The sequence below is a fragment of the Chaetura pelagica genome, unplaced genomic scaffold, assembly GCF_000747805.2.
Source record: "Chaetura pelagica isolate M959 unplaced genomic scaffold, ChaPel_1.0 scaffold2290, whole genome shotgun sequence".
Taxonomy (NCBI): Eukaryota; Metazoa; Chordata; class Aves; order Apodiformes; family Apodidae; genus Chaetura; species Chaetura pelagica.
In genome coordinates, this window is record NW_009951786.1 from 1 (window position 1) to 10,727 (window position 10,727).

Here is a 10,727-nt window from a genome sequence, read left to right on the forward strand (position 1 = left end):
GAGCAGGTGGGGCTGCCCAGGGGACAGGGGTGACATCCCCCCCCCAGCAGCTCCCGGGGTTGGTCCCCTCCTGCCTTGGTGCTTTTCCTCAAAAATGGGTCGTTTGGCTTTGAAATTCCTCCTGTGTTGGGGACATTTTCCTGGCAAGGAGTTTGTGGAGCTTCCCAGAACTTCCAGGTCCTCCCAAGGTGGGGGAGACAGGAGGTGACACCTCAGCTCCAGGCACTGAACATCCGAAGTTGGTCACCCTGGGGTTTATATTTTTAGCTAAACTTGAAAAGTTTGGGGGCATTTTATGCCAGGGAGGGGCCCTTCCCAGCTGGGATTTGAGGAACACCAGGATCCTGGGGGATTCCTGCCAGTTCCTGCTGTTGGGATAAACGGGATTTGAAGAAATTTAGGAAGGAAACAGTTGGACTCCTGAGCACCAGCAGCCAGTGGGAAAGCTCTTTCCTGGATAAAAAACGTGGAAAACCAGAAGTTTATGAACCTCAAGAGTGAAATCCCTGGTTTTCAACCCAGAGAGGATGGAGCAGGATGAGGATCCCGAGGGGCTGGGCTGGAAATGCCACCAGATGTTGCCCAGGGGGGATCCAGAAGTGGTTCAGTGTTTCCCCTGGGTGGATCCAGGTGGATGAAGTGTTGGAATTCTGCTGCCTGCTGGAAACTCCTCAGTTTAATTCCCAGTTATTGGAGCGTTGGGGCCGTTCTCCTCCCCCCGGGTCATCCCAGGAATTAAAATGAAGGAACTGAGATTCCAGAGAATCCTCTCAGCCTTTCCCTGAGGAATCTGCCTCTTCCAGACCTTGTGGGAGTGACCAACCAGGCTCTGGACACTCTGGGAATCGGGATTATAAATGATGATCATTTCAGGTCATTCCTAACGATGGGAAGTGGATGCTGAGGTTGGGAGAGGGTCTGGATCCTGGATGCTGATGTTTTCCATGGAACCACAGGAAGAGGAGCCATGGGAGCCATGGACTGGAGCTTGGAATTGAAAATCAGCAGCATTTTTTTTGTCTCCATCTTCACATTTTCCTCCTCTTCCCAAACCTGGAGCGTGAGGAGATTAAACAGGAACCAGGGTGGTTGGAGCACCTGCCTGGGGATCCTCCCCTCTTCCTGCTTGGAAAAATGGGTAGTTTGGGGGGTTTTCTATTCCAGGTGACCACAACTTTAGGGTTTTCCGAGAGGGAAGGGATTCTTTGGACCATCCTGGTGGTGGGAATCAGGGATTTGGGGGAATTGTTCCCCTGCTGGAAACTTGGGAGTGGCACGAGGTGATTCCACGTCCCAGAGGATCAGACTTTGCTCATGGAATTCCTGCTTCTCCCAGAGGGAGTTGGGGTTTTTGACCAAAGTTCAGGAGTGATGGAGGAGACAGGGAAGGAGGGATCAGAATTCCTTCACAATTCCTGTTGGGTTTTTATTTTAAACAAACAGTGGCTTGAAGAGCTTGGAAGTGGATCCTGAGCTGGTTTCACCTGCCAGAGGTTGGTGGGATCTTCAGATTCTCCTGGTCCTGCCCCATCCTGCTCCTCGGGATAGAAAGGGAGATGTGAGGGATTTGGGGGGAGGTTGAAGGGAAGTTGAGGAGCACAGGAGGAGGGGTGGGAAGGGACCCACACTGGGGGTTCCCCTGAGACATTCCCAGTCTGGGAACAGGAGCTTCTGGGCACTGGGAATCGACGTTGCTGGTGGGTTTGAGACCTGAGGCTCCAGTTTGCTGGGGTTGTTCTTTTCTTGGCTCCTTCTTGGTGCTTCTTTGGTTGGTTTTGGGTCATTTTGGGGTCTGTCCTTGCTTTTTTGTCCTTATTTCTTTTTTCCTTGTCTCCTTCTCAGACTCTTTGTTCAGGTTGTTCTTGGCTCATTCTTGAGCAGCCCCAGCAGGGGGTCAGCAGAAGGTCCAGGCCGTGTCCAACAGGGATCAGATCCCTCCCTCCCTGCCCAAATGTCCCATCTGGCCCCACTCAGAGAAGTTATTTCAGGAGCTTTGGGCTCTGGGGGATCAAGTGAAGTTCAGACCCAATAATTGAGGGAAAATTGTGCCTGAGCCGTGGGTTCCCACGGGGATGGGCTGGTGGCAGCTGGGATTGGAGACCAGCTGGGCAGGACATGCCAGCAACATTCCTGGAGGGCTGGAGCTGAGGAAGCTTTAGCTCCTTGGAACAATTTGGAGAATTCCAGCTGGTTTGCTGGAAGAACTGGGAGATCTGGAGAAGATGCTGAAGGAAAGAGAGGAGACCAGATCCTGCTTGTGGTGACACGGGAACGTGTTTGAGCTGGTGCTGGTTGACATCCTTGTTGGTGACATGGACAGGGGGGTTGATGGCCCTTCAGCAGGTGACACCAGCCTGTGTGGTGAGGTGACACCCTGCAGGGAAGGGATCCAGCCAGAGGGACCTGGACAAGCTGGAGAGGTGGGACTGTGCAAATGCATGAAGTTCAACCAGGCCATGTGCAAGGGCCTGCACCTGGGTGGGGCATCCCAAGCACAAGAATGGATGGGGAGCAGCCCTGAGGAGAAGGACTTGGGGTGTTGGGTGATGAGAAGCTCAACGTGACCCACCAAATCCACCAGCAGCGTGAGCAGCAGGGCCAGGGAGGGGATTGTCCCCTCTGCTCTGCTCTGCTGAGACCCCCCTGCAGGGCTGGGAACAGCTCTGGGGTCCCCAGCACAGGAAGGACACGGAGCTGTTGGAGAGAGGCCAGAGGAGGCCCCGGAGATGCTGGGAGGGCTGGAGCAGCTCTGGAGCCAGGCTGGGAGAGTTGGGGTGTTGAGCCTGGAGAAGAGAAGGCTCCAGGGAGAGCTGAGAGCAGCTTCCAGTGCCTGAAGGGGCTCCAGGAAAGCTGGGGAGGGGCTTGGGACAAGGGCAGGGAGGGATGGGAGCAGGGGGAAGGGTTTCCAGCTGGCAGAGGGAGCTGGAGCTGAGATGAGAGGGAGAAATTCTGTGGTGTGAGGGTGGGGAGAGCCTGGCCCAGGTTGCCCAGGGAAGCTGTGGCTGCCCCATCCCTGGGGGTGTTGAAGGGCAGGTTGGATGGGGCTTGGAGCAGCCTGGGCTGCTGGGAGGTGTCCCTGCCCATGCAGGGGTGGGACTGGGGGGGCTTTAAGGTCCTTTCCCACCAAACCATCCCATGATTCCATGATTCCATGGTTCTTTTCTCCTGTTCACCAGAGCAGTTGCCCAAACCTGTGCAGCTTCTGAAGGGAGAGCAGGGCTGGGTCTGTTTGGCCACAGATGCTGTAGGACCAGGAGATCTGAGGGAATCCAGGTGATCCCAGTGCTCCCATGGGAGCAGGTGTGGGATCATTCACATCCCTCCCCCCCCTCCAGCTCCTCCTGAGCTCCCACCAGGATTTTCACAGCTCCATATTTTCCATCTCAGTCCTGAGGAGCTTCCAGGGGGCCTTAATCCCTGCAGGATGAAGCCCAGCACCCTTGAGCAGGTTCCTGCCACCCCCTTCCTTCCTGCCTCCTCACCCCGGGCTCTAATTAGAGGTGTCATTAGTTGCTGCGTAATTAGTCCCCGTGTCCCCAGGGTAAAGGTTGAAGCCTCGGGGAGGTGGAGCCTGTTCCTGCCTGCAGGTCCCTGGTGCCATCAGTGCCACGACAAAGTCCTTGTGGTCTCCAGGCCCAAATGCCTGGTGGTGGGAGGACTCAGGCTGGATCATCCCGGGGGGATCCGGTGGGATGTGACTCGGGGTGAGGCCTGGGAGTCCTGGCTCTGCAGGAACAGGCCTGGGAATCACTGCATCCTGTTCCTCTTGTCCCCACAACCTCCAGCTGGAGGAGGTCTGGAACCCCCTGTGGCCAGCCCAGCACTCCCAGTGGGATTAGCCATGGATTAGCCCCTCACTGACACCTCAGGAATGTTGGGAGGAGCCTCCAGCTGTGCCAGCAGAGCCTGAAGCTGCATTTATTGCCATGATTCTCCCTGAAAATCCTTCTGGTGATGGCACCTCCAGACACCACCCCCTGCCCCACAGACCTGGGGGGGTCTTGGACTCCCTGTTCCTGGTAGGATGATCCCAGGGGATGTTCCCACCATGCTCAGGGTTGGGTTGTGAAGGTGGCACTTAAAGCAGTTCCTCTGGGATGGTGTAAAATATCCTGGAAAAGCACTGGAGTGGGGGTTGTCCACTTGAGGCTGGTTTTGCTGCTCCCTGGAACCTGATGGATTTGGTGCTTTTTCTGTCCCCAGGTGGATCTTTCCCACTTGTCCCCAGAGGAGAGATGGAGGTGAGTCTGGCTGGGGGGGTGATCCAAGGCTTCCAGCTCCAGCAGGAGCTGCCTGTGATCCCATGGGAGAGGCCAGGGCAGCTTCCATCAGCAAGTGGAGAAGAGAAGGCTCCAGGGAGAGCTGAGAGCAGCTTCCAGGGCCTGAAGGGGCTCCAGGAAAGCTGGGGAGGGGCTTGGGACAAGGGCAGGGAGGGATGGGAGCAGGGGGAAGGGTTTCCAGCTGGCAGAGGGAGCTGGAGCTGAGATGGGAGGGAGAAATTCTGGGCTGTGAGGGTGGGGAGAGCCTGGCCCAGGTTGCCCAGGGAAGCTGTGGCTGCCCCATCCCTGGGGGTGTTGAAGGGCAGGTTGGATGGGGCTTGGAGCAGCCTGGGCTGCTGGGAGGTGTCCCTGCCCGTGCAGGGGTGGGACTGGATGGGCTTTAAAGTCCCTTCCCACCAAACCATCCCATGGTTCCATCATTCTATCAACTTCAGGTATGAGGGGTGATACAAACTGTCCTATAAAGGAATATCCATATATTTTTTCAAACTACTTGGATGTTCCTCCTTCTCCCTCAACCAACCCCCTCCCAGCTGCTGGGAGCCCCAGTGGGGCTGATCCCTCAGCCTTCATTTCTGAAGGATGATTGAACGTCCCAGAATTGAACACATTTGTTGAGTTTGGATTTTTTTTTCCCCCAACTTGACCCATCTTGTCACCCTGAGACCAAGATGTGAAGATCTTCAGGTTTTGGTTCAACCTTGGTTTTGCAGAGAAACCCCAAATGCTTGTGGAGCATCAGGCTGGAGATCACTTGTTCCTGATGGAAATGGGATTTCCAGGGCAGGGAGGGGTTTCCAAGCCCTGGAGATGGTGCTGAGGGACACGGGGCAGGGGTGGCCTGGGCAGGGCTGGGGGAAGGGTTGGACTGGATGATCCACAAGCTCTTTTCCAACCAAAATGATTCCTGGCGTTTCGGGAGCTGCTCTTCCCAGCTCCCCTGTGCCTGAGGAATTTGCCACCAGGCAGTTCTGGGCCCCTCAGGACAAGAAGGACATGGAGGGGCTGGAGCGTGTCCAGGGAAGGGCCCCGGAGCTGGGGAAGGGGCTGGAGCAGGAGGAGAAGGGGCTGGAGAACTTGTGAGGAGCAGCTGAGGGAGCTGGGGGTGTCCAGCCTGGAGCAAAGGAGGCTGAGGGGAGACCTGCTGGCTCTGCAGCTGCTGAGAGGAGGTTGGAGCCAGGGGGGTCGGGCTCTGCTCCCCAGGAACAAGCGACAGGACAAGAGGGAACGGCCTCAAGTTGTGCCAGGGGAGGTTGAGGTTGGATCTGGGGAACAATTTCTCCCTGGCAAGGGTTGTCAGGGCCTGGCCCAGGCTGCCCAGGGCAGGGGGGGAGTCCCCATCCCTGGGGGGGTTTCCAAGCCCTGGAGATGGTGCTGAGGGACACGGGGCAGGGGTGGCCTGGGCAGGGCTGGGGGAGCAGTGGGACTGGAGAATCTTGGAGGTCTTTCCCAGCCTCAGGAGTTCCCTGTCTCCTCGCCCCCGTCCCGCAGGGTGGAACACGCCCGCATGCACGCCAAGCACCGCGGCCACGAGGCCATGCACGCCGAGATGGTCCTCATCCTGATTGCCACCCTGGTGGTGGCCCAGCTCCTCCTGGTGCAGTGGAAGCAGAGGCACCCACGTTCCTACAACGTAGGTCTCCTCCCATGGCACCTTCTTCCTGGTTTTCCTCCTCTAGCCCCAAGATTCCTTCGTTTTCCTGGCAGCGCGTCGGGATCGTGGCCTGGGGATGGGGGTGGGTGTTCCTGGTGGAACCAGTTTCTGTTTGAATAGAATCACTGGGTTGTACCCAGTGCTTTGACATGGTGGGACACACGGATCTTTTGTGGTGGTCATCAGTGGTTGGACTTTGTGATCTTCAAGGTCGTTTCCAACCGGAACGATTCTGTGTCCCGAGGGTTGCACAAAGGGAAGCTGCATTTTCTGGGCACCTCTTCCCTGGAAGCCTCCAAGGTCAGGTTGGACAGGGCTCTGAGCAGGCTGGTCTGGTTGAAGACGTCCCTGCTCATGGCAGGAGGTTGGACTAGATGTGACCTTCAAAGGTCCTTCCAGCCCAAACCCTTCTGTGAGGTGGTTTTTGCCACTGGGATGCTGGGTTTGATGGTTCCTGCTGCTGCCTCATTATTTCCCCTGAACCTCCCTCCAACTTTCTCCTCCTAATTAATATTCCCAGGCAAGACCTGGAAATTTCCATGACCTTTAAAGCCACCCGTGTCCTCTCGGGCAGCTCCATGGGAGCTCATCTCCATGGATCCCCTTGGGACCCCTCGTGGGGCAGAGCAGAGGCCAAAACCTTTCCCTGCACCTCGTTGAACACCCACTCGAGGGGTCTGTGCTTCCAATTTTTGGGGCCAGGAAGGTTAAATAACCACCTGAGGACAACTGATGAGGTGGATCATCTCCTGTACATCCCTCTGGAGATGTTTCCTCTGCCATTTTGCCTCCCCAGCTCTAGTCCTGCGCCGCCAAGGATCACCCAGCTGCTGCCTCCAGCTCCCTGGGCCTGTTCTCCAGGTGCTGCTCCAGGGACATGCTGGGTGCTCCTGCTGCTGCTGAGCAGAGAACCAGCTCCGAGGGCCTTTCCCCTGTCCCTGCAGATGGTGACCCTCTTCCAGATGTGGGTGGTGCCCCTCTACTTCACCATCAAGCTCAACTGGTGGCGGTTCCTGGTGATCTGGGTGTTCTTCTCGGCCGTCACAGCCTTTGTCACCTTCAGGGCAACAAGGAAACCTCTGGTCCAGACAACACCCAGGTGGGTACATGTGTTCTGGGGAGCCTCCTGGGCCCCCAGGGGATTCATTCCCAGCTCCTGAGCCCCCAGGGGATCCATTCCCAGCTCCTGAATCCCACGGGATCCACTCCCAAAAGAGCTCTTGAGCCCCCCAGGGGATCCATTCCCAGCTCATGGCTCCCCAGGTGATCCATTCCCAGCTCCTGGACCCTCAGGGAATCCATTCCCAGCTCCTGGTTCCCCAGGGGACCCATTCCCAGCTCCTGGGTCACCAGAGGATCCATCCCACCTTGTGCTTCTGCAGCCTGAAGCTTCTCCCCAGGGTGCACAGCCCCTGCTGGGTGGGAGGTCCAGGCCCTGGGGACATTCCCAGCTCTTCTTTGGAGCCCTTGGATATCCCAGAGTTCCCAGTTTGGAAGCCAAGCCCATGGCCAGTCTGGAGCTTCAGCTGGGGATTCCAGGCTGTGCTGCCCATCGGTAGGTGAGGTGGCTGCCAACACCACCCAGGTGGGACAGGACCAGCTCTTTTCAGGAGGAATGAAGTCATTAAATCCTCGTGAAATGTCAACATCTCCTTCCCAGGCTGGTTTATAAATGGTTTCTCCTGATCTACAAGATCAGTTACGCCACCGGGATCGTGGGCTACGTGGCCGTGATGTTCACGCTCTTCGGGCTCAACTTGTTGTTCAGGTCAGTGAGTCCTTGGGTTGGGACGTTCCCTGTGGAGGGAAGTGTTGGCTACAAACCTGGAAAGGCAGGTTAATGGAGTCAAAAAGACTCCTGAGGTGTCTTGTCCCTCACGGGTGAGGTGATGTTACCTGAACTGGTTCAGCCCAAACCACCCTCCTCTTGAGAGAGGTCGTGTTGAGTGAGGAGGAGCTCAAGGTGACCCATCAAAGCCACCCGTGTCCTGGGCTGTGTCACCAGCAGCGGGACCAGCAGGGCCAGGGAGGGGATTGTCCCCTCTGCTCTGCTCTGCTGAGACCCCCCTGCAGGGCTGGGAACAGCTCTGGGGTCCCCAGCACAGGGAGGACACGGAGCTGTTGGAGAGAGGCCAGAGGAGGCCCCGGAGATGCTGGGAGGGCTGGAGCAGCTCTGGAGCCAGGCTGGGAGAGTTGGGGTGTTCAGCCTGGAGAAGAGAAGGCTCCAGGGAGAGCTGAGAGCAGCTTCCAGTGCCTGAAGGGGCTCCAGGAAAGCTGGGCAGGGGCTTGGGACAAGGGCAGGGAGGGATGGGAGCAGGGGGAAGGGTTTCCAGCTGGCAGAGGGAGCTGGAGCTGAGATGGGAGGGAGAAATTCTGGGCTGTGAGGGTGGGGAGAGCCTGGCCCAGGTTGCCCAGGGAAGCTGTGGCTGCGCCATCCCTGGGGGTGTTGAAGGGCAGGTTGGATGGGGCTTGGAGCAGCCTGGGCTGCTGGGAGGTGTCCCTGCCCATGCAGGGGTGGGACTGGGTGGGCTCTGAGGTCCCTTCCCACCCAAAGCAGTCTGGGATTCTGGGATGCCTTCTCTGGAATGCTGGGCTGGCAGCAGAGGGGGGTCAGTCCCTCCTGGGGTGCTGTGGTGCAGGCGGAGGTGGCAGAGAAGTTGCTGGTTCAGAGGCTGGTGAGGCTGGTGGGTGTGAGATGGGGGGGCTGGTCTCCCCACGGCTTCCTCCAAACACTGAGGTGAGGTCTCCCTGAAGCAGGGACCAGGGTTGGGCTGGAAGGCACCAAGAAGACCCTCCAGGTGTTGGTTCCTGGTGGGCCTTGTACGCTGGGGTGGGTGCTGGGGGCTCAGCCCTCCCGCCAGGAAAGCTTCTGCCGCAGGATCCCGCACCGGTTTGGTTGGGAAGGGACCTTTATTGCCCACTCAGTGCCACGGGCAGGGACACCTCCCAGCAGCCCAGGTTGCTCCAAGCCTCCTCCCCATCCCTCGGGCTCTCCTGTCCTAGGATCAAGCCCGAGGACGCCATGGACTTCGGCATCTCCCTGCTGTTCTACGGGCTGTACTACGGGGTCCTGGAGCGGGACTTCGCCGAGATGTGCGCCGACTACATGGCCTCCACCATCGGGGTGAGGCAGCCCCCCCAGCCGGGCCCGGGACCCCCGGGGGGCAGCAGCAGCCTGGGGGTGTCCCCCCCCACCACGGGAACGTGCGTCCCAAGGGGGCTGAGCTCCCCCCACCAGCACCTCAGGGCTGGGGGGGGTTTCTGAGGGAGTTTCTGCAGGTCCTGCCTGAAGAGCTGAGCCCCCGGGGGTGTCACCTCCCTCCCCAGAGGGGTGGGATTGGAAGGGTCTGTGAGGGTGGGGAGAGCCTGGCCCAAGTTGCCCAGGGAAGCTGTGGCTGCCCCATCCCTAGGGGTGTTGAAGGGCAGGTTGGATGGGGCTTGGAGCAGCCTGGGCTGCTGGGAGGTGTCCCTGCCCATGTGGGGGGGTTGGAACTAGGTGGTCTTTAAGGTCCTTCCCAACCAAACTGTTCTTGAGGTCAATCTGCTCAGCTCCTCTAAACTCCTAACATTCCCCTCCCTGAACCTTTACAAATCTCCAGTGCCCAATTCTGGGAGCAGGGATGGATCCACACCACCAGCTTCCAGCTGGCCCTGGGGACAGGGTTCCCATTCCTGCAGAGGTGGCCACAGATCTGGAGCCCACTTGCCCTGGTACCAAAAAAAGCCACCCCCACTCCACCCAAAAAATAGGTGACACCAGTGGAGTCAGTCACTGTGGCTTCTTCACAGCAGCTCTTCAGGGTCTTGGACTTGGTGTGTCCTCCTCCTCTCTGAGCTTTTTGGAGCCCTGAGACACCTTGGCAGAGCTTGGGGGTGAACTTGGAGGAGCTGTGGACCCTGGAGAGTAGAGAGAGGGTCTGCAGAGGGATGTGGGTGGGCTCAAGAGTTGGGCAATGGCCAACCTGGTACATGTAATGTGGGGAAGACCTGGATTCTCCACCTGGGATGGGGTAACCCTGGTCATAGGTAGAAGCTGGGGAGGGGAGAGGCTGGAGGGCAGCTCTGTGGAGAGGGAGGTGGGAGTTGGACACCAGGAGAAGGTTCTTCACCCACTAAAGGGTGGTTGGTCACTGGGATGGGCTCCCCAGGGAAGTGGCCACCAAGGCTGGTGGAGCTCAAGGAGCATCTGGATGACACTCTTGGTTGTGCAGTTGAGCTGGAGGGACCTGTGAGGAGCAGGGGTGGGTTCCAGCCTGATGGGTCCCCCCTCACTCCAGACCATTCCCTGCTTCTCCCAGCCTGGCACAGGTCTCAGGCTGTTGCCACCAGGTTGTCACCCTGGGTCAAAGCTGTGACCTCCAACTTGTCCCTCCCTCCTCCCCACCCTCTGCCCCCAGCAGGCAGCTGACAACTCCCCGGGGCAGGGGGTGTCCCTGGTGTGGGGAGGGGTCTGTGGGGCTGCACCACCAGGGGCCACCAAACACCTCCCTGTCCTGGAGTCTTTTCCCACAAAAAGGGGTTGTTAACCCCCCTAAAAAAGAGGCTGAGGCCAAACCCCTGGTGCACTGCCCCCCCTGAGGGCTGAGGGGTGAGGGGGGTGGGCTGTGTCCCCCTCCTCAGTGTCACCCCTGCAGCCCAGTTCTACAGCTCCTCGGGGATGCCCACCAAGCACCTCAGCGACAGCGTCTGCGCCGTCTGCGGGCAGCAGATCTTCGTGGGGGTCAACGAGGAGGGGATCATCGAGAACACCTACCGCCTGTCCTGCAACCACGTGTATCCTGCCCCCCCCGGGC

The 10,727-nt window shown here is 58.6% G+C and overlaps 1 protein-coding gene across 1 annotated transcript in view; it reads left to right on the forward strand.

Moving 5' to 3' along the window:
- Positions 1-4,203: 4,203 nt before the first annotated feature.
- The window catches only part of RNF121 (ring finger protein 121), a gene marked incomplete at its 5' end in the record, with an annotated part of 10,551 nt that continues 4,027 nt past the window's right edge, over positions 4,204-10,727 (forward strand). Inside the window, 6 exons of the mRNA XM_009996630.1 lie at positions 4,204-4,241; positions 5,772-5,913; positions 6,879-7,033; positions 7,595-7,702; positions 8,938-9,058; positions 10,574-10,707. Coding sequence (XP_009994932.1) covers positions 4,204-4,241; positions 5,772-5,913; positions 6,879-7,033; positions 7,595-7,702; positions 8,938-9,058; positions 10,574-10,707 — 698 coding nt within the window. The remainder of the gene's footprint in view (positions 4,242-5,771; positions 5,914-6,878; positions 7,034-7,594; positions 7,703-8,937; positions 9,059-10,573; positions 10,708-10,727) is intronic.